This window comes from Plectropomus leopardus, chromosome 6 (assembly GCF_008729295.1).
Source record: "Plectropomus leopardus isolate mb chromosome 6, YSFRI_Pleo_2.0, whole genome shotgun sequence".
NCBI classification, from domain to species: domain Eukaryota; kingdom Metazoa; phylum Chordata; class Actinopteri; order Perciformes; family Serranidae; genus Plectropomus; species Plectropomus leopardus.
In genome coordinates, this window is record NC_056468.1 from 34313163 (window position 1) to 34333615 (window position 20453).

The 20453-nt window shown below is 37.3% G+C and overlaps 1 protein-coding gene across 1 annotated transcript in view; it reads left to right on the forward strand.

The window, feature by feature from the left end:
- Window positions 1-2888: 2888 nt before the first annotated feature.
- antxr2a (ANTXR cell adhesion molecule 2a) overlaps window positions 2889-20453 on the forward strand; it is a 112409-nt gene continuing 94844 nt past the window's right edge. Inside the window, exons 1-7 of the mRNA XM_042487620.1 lie at window positions 2889-3402; window positions 11007-11078; window positions 14889-14960; window positions 17097-17178; window positions 17291-17395; window positions 18398-18466; window positions 20065-20145. Of these exons, the coding sequence (XP_042343554.1) occupies window positions 3230-3402; window positions 11007-11078; window positions 14889-14960; window positions 17097-17178; window positions 17291-17395; window positions 18398-18466; window positions 20065-20145 (654 nt within the window). The 5' untranslated portion in view covers window positions 2889-3229. The remainder of the gene's footprint in view (window positions 3403-11006; window positions 11079-14888; window positions 14961-17096; window positions 17179-17290; window positions 17396-18397; window positions 18467-20064; window positions 20146-20453) is intronic.

A 20453-nucleotide genomic window follows, 5' to 3' on the forward strand; every position in this document is an offset into this window, starting at 1 on the left:
TAAAATAAAGTCATTTTTAAGAGCAAAATCAATTTTATTTTTATATTTTTGTTTTTTTTTTCCCCTCTTATCTTCTCATGTCAACTTGAATTGTACAAAAATAATGCCGAAAATAATATTCTGTTTGAGTTATAGTGGAACTATAGAGAGGAACAGTCATCAAAATGTCAGGAAGCAGCACAGCTACAGGACAGTCCCTAAGTAACAGCTTTGTTGTGATCTCTGCAGATTTACATGTTGTTCTGCTTGTTGGGAGTTGGAGGGAATTTTTAAAACAACACCACTGAGAGGCTCTGAAAAGTCACTAAATAGCAATAGAGTCAGCACGTTAGTAGTCCTCTCCTCCCGTCACCCTGGGACTTTAGATCGTCTTGTTTGTTTGTTTTTGGACGTGGAAATGTTGTTTTATTGCACAACATCTGTAACAGTGTCCCCTACACCACAGTGAAAACACTGATTGACGGAAAATCTCGTCAATGGCGGGGAAAGAGTTTTTTAAAAAAAGAAAAACAAACAATGGGGGAAACCCTGCTGCTGACTAATGACATGTTGTGGACTGATCCAGCAGCTGCAGTTTGACACGCAGCATCATGCAGCGTGTGTAGTACTGGCGAAACGAAACCATGGACACAATGGGCGAAATCAAAGCATGCAAAAAGTTACATCCAGTACCTTTAACACCATGTTACCAGTTAGCTTTACAGAAAAGTTCAGTATTTTCTCAACAGTTTTATTGCGTCCTTGGGTGTGTTTCTGTTTTATGTTACTGGAGCAGCACAGACCAAAATTATTCTTGGGTACATTGTGAGGGTCGTCACCCTGTTCCCACGTGAGCTCTAAAAACTTAGAAGGAAGGAGAGAAGAAACTGCAGAGGGGGTTAAAAAAACGTAAAACGCTCTCCAAAAACAACTTAGAGGCATAACTTTAATTGTAAATTTCAGAACTTGTCCTTATGCAACATCTTTTCTGAAGCATGTTTGGTTTCACACATGGCAGACATTACATCTGCAGCCTCTTCCTGGTCACATTTTGCCAAAATACTTTCCTGTTTCCTCTTGGGTGACTGTTCCGTATTGGGAAAAGAGTTTTGGATGCTTGCTTTGTTTGCCACGTGTTCAAACTGTTTTAGATGAAGTCTGTCAGAGATTAGTGCAAGCCAAGATGATAAAAATGAGAGGCCCTTAACGTGGATGTCAAATTAATATTTGGAGGAATTGTGAAATAATGAGAAAGGGAGAAGATGCATGTTCCCATGCCTGTGCACTTTGTGAGGTTCTTCCAAAATGTAATCAATCCTAACAGATTGAAAAATGGGAAATGGAAATCATTTTTTGTATTTAAAGTTTTCTTTCTGTGTTCAACTCCACTGTGCTGTTGTGTTTGCAGGCCAGAAAGAGACATGTGGTTTTAAATGTATTACAAATGCAATTTTAGTTTTCATACAGGGCCAAATCTTTAATTTGCAACAGGCATCACATAATCTTTTGGACCAAATTTCCAGAAATAAACTCTAATTATTTTGTACATGCTTGGGCCCATCGGGAATCAAACCCCTGCAGTGGAAGTGCCTTGCTCTTAATCCCCTAAACACAGATTGCAATCACTTTTCTTGTGTGGTGTTCCGACGCCTTTCACGAGTAATGTGCAAATTGCACATTTAGAAATATCTAAAAAAAAAAAAAAACAAAAAAAAAAAACACAAAAAACAACAACAACAAAAAAAGAAAGAAAAAAAATGGCAGGAAAAAATACCCACAAAACTATTTAATAATTATCAGAATTATATATTGAAATTATGTCTCAGCAAAATTGTGCCTTGTTTTTATTTTTCTAATTTTTCAGGTATTTTTCTTGTACTGTTTTACTAATTTCTTGCTAAATTTTTTTCTTGTTTTTTCAAGTTATTCTTTGCCATTCATTGCATTAATCTGAAAGAAATAAAGCCAAATTGTTCAGGTTTCAAAGGGTTAACTTTCACAAACAGCATTAAATCTGTGCAGTCCAGATAAAGTCAGATATCTGACATGAGCTCTGACCTGTGTGAATATTAGTAATTTAACATTATTAAGTAGCCTTGTAGTAAAGATGATACAGATGTTATTGGGTGTGTGCACTGGGACCTCCAGCTCTGCAGATGTCCACCAGCTGGTTCCAGTTCAGACATGCGCACTGGACTGGAAACTGATGAGGCCTCTAAGTGCTGTCGGAATTATTGACTTGGACCTTGATAAACATTAAAAAACACCTCGTGAAGAATGTGCACTTTACTGAAACGACCAAATAATACAAAGTAAGACAAATTGTCAAAAGAGAAGTGACAGACTGAAATTGAATAATAAAGAAAAAACAAACAAACCAGCAAAAATATAAATAAATAAATGAATGAATGAATGAAAAAATAAATAGATAAATAAAGAGACAGCATAAATAATAAATTACCAAATAGCAGATCAAAATAATGTATTGACAATATTTTGTTCTTGTTTTTCACATGTTGAAGAGACTTAAATAACTAAAAAACTTTTAAAGAGTGGGATGATTTTGCAAAATTAGATTTGTGAATATAAAATTGACCTTAGAGGATCAAGAGGTTTTTTTCATAACTTTTAATGAGTTACCATTGCTTTCAAAATAAGGGTTTAAATAAGTGTGAAAGGCTTTTGCAAAGTTAATGAGAATAAATAGAAATATATCTCTGTTAGAAGCATCATCAGTGATTCCTGTGTCAGTGCATGTATAAAACAAAACTTTTCTTCATATATAAGCATTTTAATCATTTCCAACTGTGATGAAAAGAAAGAAAAAGTCTCGTCTGCAGCTCTCAGAAGTCCGAGCTTTGCAGGAGCGCTTGAACGCATCCTAACTTTTCCCCGTTGTGTGCAACTTTAGCGCCGTGAAGTTTGTTGTTAGCAGAGATTTTAGCAGTGGGCTCCCAAACAGGGTCGGTGTGAGCTCAGGAGGAGGTTATCGTTCACAGAGAGGATGTTAATGAGTTAACGGTGAGTCAGGAGGATGAAGAAACGACACAGCTGATGACGCCGGGGCGGTGATTTCCTTTATTTCGCGGGTCAAATCAGTTAACTTGGTTGTTTTGGAGGAACTTTGACATGTAGCTGCTCTCACTGCGGGATGCGCACTTCATATTCAACTCTCCCTGCGCTTTGTGAAACTTTTTAAAGGTTATTTATTGTTTTTTTAACACGAGACTTTACGTATTTTGTGACAACGATGTTGGAGAAGTTGTCACGTTATTTCACCGCGGAGGGTGAACTTTTCCACGGGAGGAGTCGGTGGACTTGTGCGGCGGTTGCGGTGCTTCTGCTCGGTTTGTTTGCTTCGTCCTGCTGGGCTGAAGAAGCATCCTGTCACGGAGCTTACGACCTCTACTTTGTTTTAGACAAGTAAGTAACCCAAAAACTCAGTCTGCTTTTGTTTCTGCCGTCTCTCATTGAAGCAAACATGTTGAAATGTGAGTGCAGTTTTGAATTGTTGCATCTGTGGAGGGAGGATGGATGTGATGGCTGAGGGGGAAGTGGCGTTTTGTCGCAGGTGTGACAGTTTTCTGTGACCCGTTAAATTCTGATTTGTGTTTTTTTTAGCACTGCACACTCTATTGCATGGTCACATATTGTATTTTTGTCTTTGTTTTACCTTTAATCATGATACCATTGTGTTAGGGCTAGATAACACATCTGGCCAAAACTAAGTGGACACTCTTAATCACATCTGGCAACCATGTGGACAGGGTTTCTTTTAACCCTCAAATTGCTCAAATTGAAATTGTGAATATAAAATACATATAATGGAAACTCCCAACTTATCGCATTTTTTTTACATTCCCATTAGGTGATTCAGAAAAGCCATATTTGGCAGAACTGCAATGGAAACACTTTTTTGGCTTTTCTAGGTCACATGATGCTTTGGCTATGTGCTTGTTAGTAAGAACTGACTCCCTCATGATGCAGCAGGTGCTGCAAGAGCTGTTATTGCTTCGATAACTCCTCAAAATTTGAGCGGAAGTTTTGGATCCACTATTCCTCTGTGAAATCGTGGACTATCACCTCCCAGAGATCCCTCATGCGTGGCCACTCCCACGTAGGGGCTGGCTTTTCCATTATTGCATATTGCATAACACATCTACGTCGCCTTCATTTGGAAATAATGACAGCAAGTGGGATGGCTGAAATAGAAATAAACCTGCTAATGTTTTGAACATCCATCGCCATGCTTCTAGGAATGTTATTGTGGGAGAAGAAGTTGCATAATGTATCAATTATGTTTGAGTTTTGCAGGTTCTCTTTGCTGTTGCTCAAACTACGGGCTCTGCTTTCGCATTTTTGTATTGCCCGCCACCACAACGGAGACAGAAAGTATGCAAGCAGATCAGGAGAGTTACCCGTTCTTCTCTGTCTCTTTAACTTGGACTGAAATCCGATCAGACGGTAGAAATTGGCAGTGTTGATGGAATATAAATCAAGATTTTGTTAGTGGACTTTCTATTTCTCACCTAAAATGTTTTCATACTCAATATAACAACACATGGGAGTTTGTATACAGGAAGTAGGCGCCATACTGCTTCCATGTATAGTGAAAATGAAGGCCGAAAAAACTGAGCTCAAACGGAGAAATGAGCTGGACAAATATAACCTAAGATATTGTAACTGACTTTCCTATTTGTCACCTCAAATGTATTCAGAAAAATATTTTTAGCTGTCATACAATGCATGCACGAATGCAGTGCATTCTGGTAGTTGTAGGTTTCCTTAGCAGAAGCGTCCTTTTTCTCTGTTTTCTCTGCTCATATAGCGCCAATTTCAAATGTTTTTGCATCTTTTTACTACATAGACATCCTCGATTTTTGTAAGGACGCTTTTTATATCCATGAAAGTGTGAATGCTGCAGTATGCAAAGACACAGAGGTGCTCAACATGAGCGAGGCAGCTGATAGGTACTCACCAGTATACTGTGGTTGGACTGGACGGCCTGAATGTTTCACTGGAAAAAGCAAAACACTTAAACTGCGTATTGTTCAGCATACTACTGACCAGTTCTAAGCTTTAGCTTGATTCAGCTTTATCTTATGCAATATATGCATAACCTACTTGCAAATATATAACACAAATAAGGTACATACTCAAAGACAGAATACAAAATTATAACCATCAATGAATTGCATGAAATTCAGAATTAAAAGCATAAAAGCAGCAAACATCAACTTATTTTCACCACAGTGTTTCAGGATTCTGAATAATAAGGCAACCGCTGGTTTCAGTTAATTTAATATTGAAAACTAACTATGTGAAAGTGATGTTATCATTGTGTTGTAGTGCTTTACAGACCTCAATCTGCAGCCACAGCAACTCCGGCTAAATAAAAACAGACCCGATGTTTATGGGGATGCATTGACAAACTCAGTTTCAAGCTTTTTTTTTTAAGCCTGTGAAGATTTCAAGGGATTAATTTAAAACAGTCTGCTTGGAAAGTTGGAGAAAACACACTCCAAAGTTTGGTAACATTGTCAGCAGTGATGTCAAATATATTTAATGTGCAGATTACAACATAAAAAACACCTGTAATATCCCTCAGAGTCGCATATTTCTTCTTCTCTTGTGTCTTTCTGAAACTGGTCTGATTGAACCTGGGAGGATCAGGTCTAGACTCAGTGTGGTTTGTGATTAATCAGATCCGATAGATAACTGAGGACTGTCCCTGTTTGGTCTGAGCTGTGTGAAGCTCAATGGTTACATGGGAGGAAGAAAACAATATGACAGACTTCACCGAACCACTCGTCTAACCATGACCTTTGTCTAACGCCAAACAACCGGTTTTATCTGTTTAAGGTTAACCAAATTGCAATAAGCTTCCTATAATCAATTAGACAAACTTAATTTTTATAGCACTTTTCATCCAAAAATAAACAAGGAAACACTGGAGGTAAATAAATAAAATAAAATAACAGATAACTAAGTAAAATATGCTACAATAAGGTAAAGCACTAAAAGACAAAACAGTAAAATATTAATAAATTCGATAATAAAACACTAAAAGATAAATCAGTAAAAGGTGATAAAATTAGTAACACGCTAAATGATAATGCTGAAGCTAAAATAGAATAGTATATAAATCAATAAAACAGACTAAGCGGATGAAATAAAATACAGTTAAAAAGCCGGACTTTAGAGGTAGGTCTCGAGTTTGCTTTTGAAGATATTAACATAACCTGCTATAACCGATGTACTTTGTCCAATAGTGTCCACAGGGTGATATGTATTGTTTTTCTAAATATGTTTTTAGGGTGTTTTACCTCAAAAGTTGGACAGTTAAGGAGGAGAGGGGGGGAATGACACTCGCAGGTTGGACTCGAGTCCAGGCTGCTGTAAAGACCTCCTGCAGCCTTTAATGGGTGACACTCTACCAGCTGAGTTAGAGGTCACCATGTGTTGTCCGTGTATTGTTCCTCTTTATGAGACATGCGGCCAATATCAGGGAGTGACCATGAGAAAAGGAAGAATACAAGTTTGTCTCCTCCTCCTCCTCCCTCGCTGTTACAAAGGAAATGCTTACTCAACCATGTTTTGTGAGGATTACATAATTTCAGCAGTTTAGACGGAAAAAGCCATCGCCTCTCGGACATCTGAGAGCAGTGTCATTGAATTAAAACTGAAGTCTACAATGTTGCATCCCAGTTTATTAATCGTTTCTGTGGTATGGCATCAGCTGGCAGGAAGTTCACCTTTAACTCTCTGAAACCTGATATGACATCGTTTTTTTGGCTGCGTTCAGATGCTTTTACACTATTTAAACCTCTGAAATTTCAGCAAACTTGTGTGATTTCTTTTGAAAACATGGCCAAAAGGCAATTAGCATCTTGGCAAGATTGCAAGAAATTAGAAAAAAATGACACTAAAATGACTGGAAAATGAGTTTTTAAGAGAAAGAAAGTATTTAAAGTTAACAATACTAAATAAAATAAGAGAAAACTATATTAATTATTGCATTTATTATTGCATTTGACAGAGTTGTAGGTTCAGTTAGCCTGGCTGTCCTTCACACCACCTATACGTATCAGCTAAGATTAAAATGCATCGGTGTCATAACTTTTATATCCTGCCATAATATAACTAAAAATAAGACCTCAAACATCACTGAGAAGCCCTTGAGTGTCTTGTGTTCATCTTGCAAACTAGCAAGAAATAATTGCATCACCAGTTGGAACAGACAGCACCACTTCCTGTGTCTTTTCTGCCCTCAAAGTACTGCTTCAAACATCAAACATACAAACTGCGCAGCCACATTCGGTCACATCAGCGACGCTCTGCAGCAGCGTCATGCACAAAGGTCTCCACTATATTACAGGAGAGTTTACAGCCCTGACAGCAACTGTTTTTAATCCTGTCCTCCCCCGGCTTGGAACCACGCCATCACTCAAGGCCGTTGAGTTGAAACGCTGCTCCCCTGACCCATTTCCAAATCACCCCACCCTCAACCAAATTGCTAAATTACAGGATGATGACAGAGATCACTGGCACAAGTGTGACCAAGCGCATAGATCTGCAGTGTTCGTATACTTTTGTAAGTCGGTGGTCTGTTTGTTTTACATATGCACATTTATATTAGTAAAACATAAAAATCTGCAGCGATTGCTCCGTCATCAGTCGGTCAGGGTGTCAGATAGTAGCATGTCTCTTTGAGGAAGTTTACTTTGTCCCCTGCAGATAAAATAGCTCTACTGTCAGACTTCCTGATGGTACTGATAAGACTAAGATCCAGATGTCAGCAGTTTGTCCTGCACAATCCGTAGCAGCTGCAGCATTTCTCCACAAAGAAACGTCCATTTTGGTTTTCTTACTTTAGTGATGTTAAAGTCAGAGGCCGGTTTATGAAAGCTGCACTGTTTGGTTTCAAACCGTCAGGTCGCTCTTTCCAAGGAAACGTCCCGTGAGGTGATGTCTTTAATGCCACTAAAGCCTTATTTATGCAGGCAAGTTTCACTGAGAGCCAAGCTCCCTTTTGCTGGAGCGACACAATCACACTCACACAGTTACACACATTCACACCTGGAAGCCGACCAGTACAGTCCCAGTCTGATGTGCTGGTCACTGAGCTGCAGTTTGGGTTTGAGGGCCTTCCTTGACCTCAGTGAGCAAATACTGCTTGTGCACTTTTCTGTGCATTGTTTTGTGGATGTATTTATAAGGATGTGCTTGCTTTAATTTATTACAAAGTCTTGCTTTTTTGTCCATGTGCTTGTGTACTTGTGTGTGTGTGTGTGTGTGTGTAGGGGGGTCTCCTGGTTTTATTGTATGAAGGACTTTGTGTCAGAGTTTTGCTTGCTTGATTGATAAGGCTACGCCGATCATTAGCACCATCAGCAGGTTACAGATGTGTTCTGAAGCAGTAAAATTAATTTGTCAATCCTCAAACTGCTGCACCAACGTTTAACCGCCGATATTTACCCTCTGACACAATGTTATCAAAGTGCTGCAGAGTTTTCCTTCACCCTCTCGGTCTTATCTTCTCTCCGCTGTGTGACCTTGTCTTTGGGCAGCAGGGAGGAGAGAGAGGTGCCATGAAAGATGAGCCTCCTAATGGTCAAACCCTTCTGTTTTATGTTCTCGGCACATACATCGAATTGCAATTATTGCTTTAATTACCTCGTTGTCGTTACATCAAGGGCACATTTTACACACTGTGGTCAGATTTACCTATCGAGGGGTGACAAGGGCCACAGGTTGACACCCATCTAACATTGGTTTGTCCTTGGTTTCCTCCAGAAACTTGGTTTCTGCCAGAAACAATCCTAGAAGCTAAAGGGAAGATTTATTGGCCATTTTTTAAACAAAGTTTAAAAAACAAAATTACATTCATCCTTGATACTGCTACATCTTTGGAGTTGAAGGTTGAGTTGATTAAAACCAGCAGCTACTATGAAGATTTAAGATATAAAGTCTTAATTAGTTTTAATGAGACAAAGAAAGTGGTGGAAGACATAGTCAGTGCTTTTTCCCACTTCAGATAGCAATACCTCAAAGAAAAAACGACTATTTCCAGTTTTCTTCATTTATATGGGCTAAAGAAAGGGAGGATTGATGGAGGAACACATGGATGAACAGAAGGAAGGAGGAAAAATAGGTTTGAAAAAAGGGACAAAGGAAAGCTGCAAAAGTGTGAATGAAGGAAAGAAGTAAAGCTGAATAAAAACCAAGAAAGATGTAAAATAATAAAATCAGATTTTTTTTTCTCTTTAAATAAAATTAATCTCACAATCCCAGCACTTATTAATGGATCCACCCCACTGGACTCATGCTAAATAGACTTTTTATTGAACTCTTCAATCTATTTTGCTTTAGTGCATTAGTAGTGGGCATATTTAAAGGGCCAGTTCAAAGGATTTAGGAACACATATTGGCAGAAATAAAGAATTGTTAGGTTTCTAGTTAACTTAGGATGAGTTTTATATCTGCACACAGAACGGGTCCTCTTCCACAGAGTTGTGTTTGTGTATCAGGCCTGTTTCAAGAAAGATTTGAGGTAATTTCCTTGAATTTGGCACAAACATCCACCTGGACTCAACAATGAATTGATTAGATTTTGGTGGTCAAAGGTCAAGGTCACTGTGACCTTACAAAACATGTTTATATGCCTCCAACCATCTCCAACCATTTGAACATCACTCTCTTGTGAACGAGATATCTTGAGAGAGTGAGACGCTTTCAGGGAATTTCTTCAAATTTGGCAAAAGCATCCTCTAGGACTTGATGATAAACTGATTAGATTTTGGATGTCAAAGGTCACTATGACCTCACTAAACATGTTTTTTATTCCTCTGTTTTGGTGACAGCTGTAGCTGGAGGAATTATGTTTTTGGATTGTTCTTCCATCCGTAAGCACGTCCCATTCTCGTGAAAGCAGTATCTGAAGAAGGATTTTCTTCAAATTTGGCACAAACTTTCACTTTGACTCGACGATAAACCAATTAGACTGAGTGGTCAAAGGTCAGAGATCAATGTGACCATGCATGTGACTCATTCTTCAAGAACACCTTGAGGGAATTTCTTAAATTTGGCACAGATGTTCACTCAGACTCAACAATGAACTCATTAAATTCTGGTGGTCAAAGGTCAAGGTCACAACTCAAAACCTTTATTTTTTGCAATAACTCAAGAATTTGAACTTTACTTTACTTTATTACACACACGTCTAATAGGATAAATGATGCTGTTTTATATTCAAAAAGCAGAGGGTCAGCTTGTTGCATCTTAATGTTCTTCAGAAACGCTTTTCTGGACGTTACTCAGCATCAGAATTTAGGAGCAGAAGGGGAGACATTTGGTTGGTTAGATACTGAATTGGTGACACTAATGTCGGATGTTTACCTTGAAGGTGTGCTGATTGTAAAGATCTTCGGTCCTGCCGGGTTGAAGATGCGTATGAAGCATCCGCATTTTAGAATTTGTTGCTTCTTTGCAGCGACATCTTCATTTGAAGCATATTTGAGTCTTGACAGATATAAAAACTGCAGCTTGACTGGTTTGTAGAGGCGTAAAACTGCTAGAAAGTAATTCTGTTTTTTATGCTGCACATTTCTTGTTTGTTTGGCTTTTCCTGCCTGTGGCTCCGATTGCACACCTGGCCATCTTTCTCTTAACTTCTGCCCTTTTTAAAAAACATTTTTCCCCTGTGTCTCGGAGAACCTGGCTCGGTCTGGAGGAATTGTTAATGCTGGCCTAGACATAGTTAGACTTATCACTTTGTTGATTTTTTCTTCTCCAGCCAAGTAGATTTGTAGAAAGGCAAAGCTCCTGTGAACATTTGCGTGTTCTAACAGCTGAAGTGGCTGCTATAGACCACAGACTTATCAGCACAATTATCCAGCATGTGGCTGGTGTTAATGTCCAACTGTGGTTGTGGTACAAAGCACAAATAGTGTACAGTATTTTACTCCCCAGCACACAATCTGCTGCCACTGACGAGCTGCAAACTGACTGTTGTTTTCTTGTTTCAGGTCTGGAAGTGTCTCCGCTGACTGGGTCGAGATTTACTCGTTCGTGAAGAACCTCACCGACAGATTTGTGAGGTGAGTGCAAAGTCGACGGTGGCAAAGTCAGACATTTTCTTTGGAAAGAAAAACAAAGTTTTGGGGGGTTTCGTAATGCTCGTATTTTATGAAATGAAAAGTGAAATTATGCTCCCCAGACTTACGTCCTGCAGATACTGAATGAAGCGAGGCCAAGCAATGATTTAAGATAAATATAAAAAAACAATAAAAGTAGCAAATATTAAGAGCCTTTTGTCCAGATAGATAATCACCATCTCTTAAAAATAGTATGATAACTGATGATGTGTTTATTACTGTATTTATTATTCCAAGCTCAACACTTTCTGATTAAATTTTAAAAGCCTAACCAGTGCCAGGAGTTGCACATTAGCCTTTACTGTAAACCTGTAAGCATTTTATATATATGAAGCAATGTTTTATGCATTATTCCTTGTCAAAAACAAACAGAAATAGACAAATAACCTCATCAGTTGGGGAAATAGTGCAATCACTTTGACAAAATACCTTTAATTTTACATCTGTTTAATATTATAATAGTTGTTTTATCGGATAAACGGCTATAATTAAAGAGCGTACGATCTGAGTTGCAGCCCCCACCTGTTTTCCAAACTATCAAATTGCAAAATCCATGACATCCTTTTTTTTTTTTTTTTTTTTTGCACATAATTCATTAAAAAGACGAAACCAGAGAAACCGGCTTGAAACGTTCAGCTTGCATAACGTTTGAGTCAAACGGCGCCTGCCAGCACAGTACAGACGGTGGCGACCCAGCCAGAATGAAGTGGTTGGTTGAAGAAAATAGCAAAGGCACCAGGTGGGAGTGGGTGGCAGAGAGGAGCAGTCTTCTGGGCTGTGAGAATGGCCATTTGCACCGGGGGGGTCCGGCTCCACACTTATCCCCTGCTTCCACCACCAGAACGGCTGACAGGCAGACAATGTACAGTAAAGCAAAAGAACACTGGAAGGCGACGAGGACAATCTGCTAAACAATGCTCGCTCACCAAGAGCTCTTCTGTTCTGCCATGTGGAGCAAACTGGACTACTTCAGCAAGCCCCCCCTCAGTCCACAGACTCCCACCACCACCCTCTGATATGTCCCTGGCATCGCTGCCTCTTTATCTTTCTATACTGTAACATATACAATCACAAGCTCCACTGCGAGCCTTAAGTTTGACGTTAAGTCGCCACCCACGATTTATCATCTGCGACTTGAGCGTGGTTAGTTTTTAGTCCACATATGACTCTGAAACTTGCAGACAGGATGTGGATGTATACGGCTGCTACTTGCCACCAGCCAAATCTGTCCGTGTGGCTTAAAGATTGTGCTATGTTTGCGGGGGAGGATCGCGACTGGGCCATGTGTCATGTGGGTGAGAAATATCAGCACCTCTCCTTATGCTCCGAAGGCTTCGGATCTCTGAAGGAAACACTTGTACGCTTAACTATCTGAAGTTTAACTCGCTCTGTGGGATGGCATCCGTGCGCTTTGTGTTTGGAGGAGAGACGGGAAGCAACTCAGTGCAGTTATTTAAAATCCTGTACTTTGTAACACTTTATTCGCTCAATCCATCTTGGAAGACTGCGTTTTTTTCCCCAATATTTCAGACGAAGAATCACACTCTTTGGAGTTACTGATTATTTATACTATTTAATATTTTCAGTAGAGATGCTCAGATAATATTCTTACCATATTGCAATTCTGATAGCAGTTATTTTAATTTATAATCTGTATACTATGCAGAAATAATATGGTGTTATTTTATGTATAAAATGAATATGAAGCTCTGACTATGCATTTAATATACATTTAATATTTTTTTTAGACATGTGCAGATGTTAATCATACTTATTTCAAATTGTATACTTACATATTTTTCGAAGATGACCCACAGCGACTAAAAAAAGTGTATTTGTCACATCAGTACAATTCTGGAGCTTTTATAAAATGTCAGCACCAGCTCCTTATTTTCTATTCAGTGTGAAATAAGTTGATGAAGTAAAACTGCTGTCACCTTGTAAGTGTTGTATCGCTGAGATATTCACTTTAACCTTGTTTTAGCTCGATGATTAAATAATTTTTTAAGATCTTAAGTTTTTTAGAAAATATTTAGAAGAGCGTGCAATCTTTTAGTTCATCATGCATGCTTCAAAATCTGTCCTGTGTGTCTCTTTTTGTGTGCTGAGAGAACAAGCAGTCTTTTAATTATAAACGCCAATAAATATGGATTAAAGAAGACTATTATTTTAGATAAAAACACATGAATTTTGGAAAAATGATGACATCGATCTTTCTTTAATATAGTTTTGGACTTTACAACAATCTAAAAATTATTGGAAATATTTGGATCAGGGGTCGGAAACAATGTGCAGCATGTGAATTCAATAAGCAGAATACTAATATCAGTCTCGACTCATCTTTATGTGCAGCTGTGCAGAAACGCTGGTGTTATTTGGAATAAATGGACATAAACAAAAGTGTGCAGCATTCAAATGTTGATTTAGAATTTGGATGTTATGAATGAAGCTCCCAAATATTCAGTAAAGTCTTAAGTACAGTATACGTCCCCTTTCAGACATAGAGCAGTGGTTCAGATTGATAAAAAACTGCTGTAAAAATCTTTCTGAGTACAGGGAAATGACTTCCGTGTTTCGTGTTGTGTTGTGTTATCGTGTCTTGTCTTATCTTTGCGTATCTTATCTCTTCTTATCTCATCTTATCTCATCTTATCTTATCTCGTTTTGTGTTGTCTTACCTCGTCTTGTCTTGCTTTGTCTGTCGTATCATGTTGTCTTGTTTTATCGTTGCTCTATTTTATCTCGTCTGTTGTATCCTGTGGTGTCTGATCTTATCGTATTGTCATTTCATGTCGTGTTACCGTGCGTCTTGTCTTGTCTCGTCTTGTCGTGTCTTGTCTTGTCGTATCGTGTTGTATAGTATCTGATCTTGTCTTACCGTGTCATTTTATGTAGTATGCTGTCATTTTGTGTCTTATCTTGTCACATCGTATCTTGTCTCATCTCATCTCAGAGAGTTTGACTGGTTTCTAACAGTTTTTGCACAATTCTCAACACAAGTGGGTGATTTTTTCAGGGACATTTTTACAGCTGGAGTCGTATATGGTCTTCATCTCTGTGCTGATCTAGTTTTCACATATTTCAGCAGGATGAATCCTCAGAAACCAGTTGTGTTTACAAAAGAGCCTGTCCATATTTATGAGGCAATGAGTGTGCTGTAATCTGACAGAGGGATGCTGAATGTAAACAGCACTGGTTGTGCAGAGAGGACTCAGAGACACAGCAGAGTGTCCACTGTCAGTTCACACCCTTAAACAGTCACAGGTACAAAGTATATATTTGTGTAACAGGATGTGTGTGTGTGTGTTTATGTGTGACTCACCAGCACAACATGTTTCCTGTCTGCGAATTGATTAATCACTTCCTTCAGTCCCACAGAAGCTGCTTTAAGTCGTACACTAATATTAGTTGACATTAAAAGAGCCCCTTCTGTTTGGTTAATTATACAGGCCTCTTTCATTCTCCTGAACTGAGCTGAACCCACTGAAGAGCTTTATATAAAACTGTCAGTCACACTGACTCCTTAATAGCCATCCTGAGCGTTTTACATGTCAGCCTGTGTGGGCGGTCAATAGAGAGGATGAAGGACGGAAGTGATGATTTTGTGGAGTAAGGAAGGAGAAAGCCCAAAGAGATATTACAGTATCGTAGTATATTGTGGCTTGGTGATATTCCATTTTCGGAATACGATATTTTGAAAAAAGTGGAGAATTTCTGGTTTCTAATTTTTGATATTTTTGTTTTTCTTTTCAGCCCCAGAATGAGAGTCTCGTTCATCGTCTTTTCGGCCAAAGCACAAGTCCTGCTGCCGCTGACTGGAGACAGGTACTGCACTCTTTAGAATACATTAATATCGGAGTCATGTCGTGTTTTACTGGTTTAAATAAAGCACTTTACAGCCAGACTGCTGCTTTCATGAATGGCTGGGCAATATGGCTTTGAAATAATATCAGATATTTTTAGGCAATATAATGATATGATAATTTGAAATCTCTTCTGAACCTTAAAAAGTACAAAATTATTCAATGAACTGCAGTTACAAATAAAGTAGCTGCTGCCGTAAGGAAAAGTTTCATAAACTACTGTTAGAATAAAGTTAAATAAATAGAAGGTAGAAGAAGGTAGAGCCTAGGTTTATATGTCATTTTTTAAACAAAATTACATTTGATCTTGATCCTGCTTCAGAGCTGAAGGATGAGTTGATAAAAATCACCAGCTACTATGAAAAAATCCGGTTGCTTGGGCATGTTGCTGCTGGTGGCAGCATTCAATTCCTGCAGTGCATTTTTTTTTGATATATAAATCCTGTCATAATGTTCAATAAAGCATGGAGTTGAATTAAGTACACTTATAGTAAAGTTTAATAAAATATTGTTAAAATTCAATTAAAAAAGCAGAACCCATGGTGCTTTTATTTTGAAGGACACGTCTCATGCTGAAAGTGTTGATGTTTTTTGCTGTAGACTTTAAGCGTTCGGTCAACAGTTGGATGCTAGCGTTGGCAGAAAGTTAAACTGTAAGTGCAGTATGAGGATTCATCCACTGCAAGAAGGAAACAAACTAACAGCTCTCTCAGTTCATATATTAATAGTATTTATAAATCAAAGTAGTGCTCCATGGTTACAAAATGCAACTAAATAGTCATGAAATGGAGCTCTGCAAAAACCCTGCTTTTTGTGTGTGTGTCTGTGAGAGGCAGCGAGCCGGAGAAGAGAGAGGGAAACACCAAAGCGACTCTTTTATGCATCTCATTTAATTTCAAGGAAGTCTTAACTTGGAATTTAAGGAGAATCTTAACTAAAGGTGCAATGTGTGACTAACATTTTGTTTTTAACAGCTCACAGTTACAAGAAGATGTAAATGTGTCAACTGTCACAAACCCTTGTATGTGTATTTGATCAGTGTGGGCAGTGGTGTTAATCAATAATCTAGATTGTTTTATGGTATCAAAGGAATTGCACATGATTATTGCACCATTGTGATGAAGTAAGTTGATAAGTCAGGTAGTTACTCACTAGATTAGCCCATAAAAGGCCTTCCTGTCTACAAGTAGTTGCTCTGCACATCAATAACTTCTGATAAAAGTTTTTATTGAGTATCTGAGAGCCCCATCACTTATTCTTAGAACCTGTAAAAAGGATATGAATTATTTTTGTGTCAAAATTTACAAAATTGTTTATTTTTTTATATATATTGCAGAGTTTAAGGTCCTTTGAGTTTTTTCATAATGAAAACAACAAAGAGACAATCAGGGCTGACAAAAAAATGATTAAAATAGATAGTAATACGGTATTATTAAGTAGTATAAAAAACATAAACTGATGTCAATATTCCTGTTTTCTGATTAAATTCATTGCTAAGAATAATAGAGTGTGGTCTCACATATAAGTGTGATCTTTAATTTCATTATACAGAACAAAATACATTTATTATGTGTTTATGTTTTAAGTATCAGAATAAACTTGTTATTTCTGAAATCAGAATCTCATTGTTATATGAAACTAGTACTCTTTCCAAAGCTGATATATCAATTTTCCATATCTGACTGTATTTACATTCATTTTACTTTGCTGTGGTCACAAACTGTGAAAGCGTTTTGCTGTTTTGGGCTTTTCAGTGATCTTATCCTCTTCTTGCAGGCCTCTGTTGTGAATGTTTGCTTGGTGACATTAGGTTGAGGTTAGAGGTTCAATTCTCACTGGGCCTTTAAATGCCAAAGTGCTTCATAAACAGTCTCTATTTTCATCTTTATTACCAGAACAACTTGTTAACGTCTGTTTTTAGATGCTGTGGTATTCAGCGTGACTGTAACCACAAGTTTCCACTAAATGACGTTTCACAAATGATGATACATTAAACCACAGTGTGAAAAACCATCATGTGAGGACTCTGACATGATTTCAGAAGAGCAGAGTGCATGTGGAACAAAGTATCAACAATTCATTTTGTGTGTGTTTTCAGATACGAGATCGAAGAGGGTCTGAAGCGTCTGCGGGACGTTAAACCAGCCGGTGAAACATACATGCACGAGGGCATAAAAGAGGTCACTTTACCCTCACTAATAAATCCAGTTACAGCAGATTTTTTTAACAAATATTCAAATGACTGTGAAATTGAGATGTAATGAAATGTTTGTCCTCCGTTCAAACCCGAAGGCCTCAGTTCAGATACAGAAACAAGGGACGAAGTCCTCCAGCATCATTCTGGCTTTGACAGACGGGAAACTTGAAGTTTACGTTCACGAGCTCACAGTGAAAGAGGTGAGATTCATGTAATCAAACAGTACAAGTTTTGTTGTGCAAGTGTCAAAATGGTGAAATTCTGCTGCTACAAGAGAGTTAATGCTGGTTCCCACCAAGCTGATGCAACGACTGTCCTGCTTCACTTAATTTCTAATTTATTGTATTTTACTTTTCTATTTTCCCTCAGTTTTTTTCTTTCTTTTATTTGTTTAATTAGTAAAATACTTATTTTTTATTTTTGTCTTAAATGCGATTTGGTGCCTCGACTTCTTGCATGTACCCATTTTTTTTCTTGTCTTTACTTTTATTTTCCTCTAAATATAAAATAAATGTCACTGTCTTGTTTATTTTTCATGCAAATATAAAATTTCCCCTTCTTTCTTTGAAGTATACTGTTTTTTGAAACTTTAATTTATTAAACGTTTTTTTATTTTAACTTTAAGTTTTGTTTAATTTTTCTTCAATTATGAAATACAATTCCCTTTAATTCTCTCTTTTTTTAAATGTGCTATTTAAAAAAAAGTTTTTAATTTTTAGCCTTTTTTTATTTTAACTTTTATTTTTGTGGAATTTTCCTCCAAATAAATAAATTGCCCTTTCTTTCGCATGTTTTTAAAATATGCAGTTTTGTCTTTCTACTTGCCTTTTTTTTATTTAACTTTAATTTTAGTTTAATTTTTAATCCCGATATGAAACAAATGTTCCTATCTGTCTCACTTTTTGCAAAATATTTACTTTTTTTTTTTTTACTTTTTTTATTGAAGTTTTTTTTGGTCTGACCTCATATTTTAGTTTAATTACTCTACAAGTTCCTTTTAAATAAAATAATTTTACCTTTTCCTCTCAGTCTTTAAAATATATTCTTCTTGTTAAAACTTTTATATATTTAACTAGTATTTTTTTATATATTTATTTATTCTGGATATTTAGTTTAGTTATTCTTGATTGGTCTCTGGACTTCCTGCATGAATTCAGTTTTGTCTCTGTTGTACATCATCTACGCGTATGTTTGATCTGCAGGCTGATGAGGCGAGGAAATACGGCGCCCGTGTTTACTGTGTGGGTATCAAGGACTTCGACGAGCAGCAGGTAGGAAATCTTTGGTCTTAATCTGCAGCAGTGAAACACCAGTGAAGTCTGTCACTGAATGTATGCCGAACGATTACATTTTATAGCAATATAGCACGTTGCCATGTTGGAGGAGTGCCAAGAAAGGTAAACACATGTAATGTGAGTGCCATTACCTGTATGCAAAACCCATGTCTTACACCGATATCATTGAAAACTCTCTTAAATCACTCCTGCAGCATAATCCACTTTTCAGATGTTCAGCTGCATGTTCAGTTTGCTCCAAACAGTCATTGTTTTGCCAAACAAAGGTAAAATATGCTGCTCGCAGTGCAGTTCTGGAGCTCCAACAACAGCTGTTCAGCAGATTTTAATTTTTCTCTAGTTTTACTTTGGTTTCTGGTTTCCTGTGGTGATTAGATGACATGTATTTATTTTTGATGCATTTTTCTTTATTGGCAAGTTTATTGATTGGATACACCTGGCTACTGGGGCTCTTCATAATGAAAAGACAAAAATAAATAATGAATAAGATACATGGAAACAAACAATAGAGCTGAATTTTTTTTATTTATTAAGTTAAAAACAATTATTATTAGGATTGAAACACTCCAGCAATGTTCAAAGTGGAAACTTTCTATGGGAATAAAATGGAAATACAGGTTATTTTCTCTGTCATTGGGCAGATAGAAACAAACATTTTACCAGATCATAAGAAGACGATTTCTGATTTCTGATTTCTGATTTCTTTCAAAAACATAGCAGGAAATTATATTGTATGAAAATATAAAAAAAAGAAAAAAAGTCTAAATTAAGTTAATTATTAATATGAAATGAATTAAGTAAAAAAAAAAAAAGTATTATTATTAATTATTTATTTATTCAAAACCACATTTTTAGGTCATTTTATTGTCACATTTTCCTGACCTTTTATAATCTGAGGGACATTTCTTGAGTTGCTTCCTTTTTAGCCATTTTTTCGAAAGAAATCAAACGTTCTCAGGTTTCAAAGGTTAAAAAAGCTCGTGATGCATCTGAACAAGAAAAAACTGATGTCTCAAAGGGTTAAGTATAAACTGTGGATTCATTTATGTTGGCTGTTAAATCAGTTATTGGCCTGCCGCACTGTTCACACTGTTTAGAAATTGGGAGATTTACCCGCCCAAAGAAAAATCTGATCTCTACTCTCATTTTTTTTTCTCCACAACTTGTGATATTTTACATATAATATAATGATAAAATAATCTCTAGAGTCGTATCACAAAAGATGTCAGATTGTCTGAGCTGCTCCAAAGTCAGTGCTGTCTGGAGTTTCACTGTCTCTCCTCAGACATGGTGGCCTGTCCCTTGTAACCATTGGTAACCATCCTGTGATGAGCTCTTATTAAGTCAAAAAACAAAAGGCAATATTGCTCCCAGTTTGTGTTGCAGTGATTTTTTTTTTTTTATGGTTGAGCAAAGTGTTTGCCACAGTCATGCCATCTGCTATGTCTCCTCCTGCCCATGATATGAAAGGAAAGACAGTGCTCAGTCATAAAGAGGGAAAACAGAAAAAGAAGAAAGCGGCGTTAAATCCGCAGTACTTCTTGTTTACTCAACTCTTTGACGGTTACCGACAGCTTGCTGATATCGCGGACACCAAGGACCAAGTGTTTCCTGTCAAAGATGGCTTCCACGCACTCAAAGGCATCGTCAATTCTGTAAGTTCGCCTACTTTCTGCTTGTGTGTGTGTGAGTGTGTGTGTGTGTGTGGACTCGTAGCCACCTCTGATTTGAGGTTGATGTATGAGATAAATAAGCAACACTTTGACACAAAACTGGTCATTATTTAAAGTTGTTTCTTCATTTTTTTTTATTATTTTAGAAATAAATAGTTAAAATGGGTAAATTTGGGATTCAGGTGGGCGGAAAGGCAGAATAATTTACTTAAGTTGGTCACAAATTTAGGCAAAAACCTCTGTGAACTCGCTGCTAAGCTGCATGGAAAATGTCTGTGGAAATAACTGCT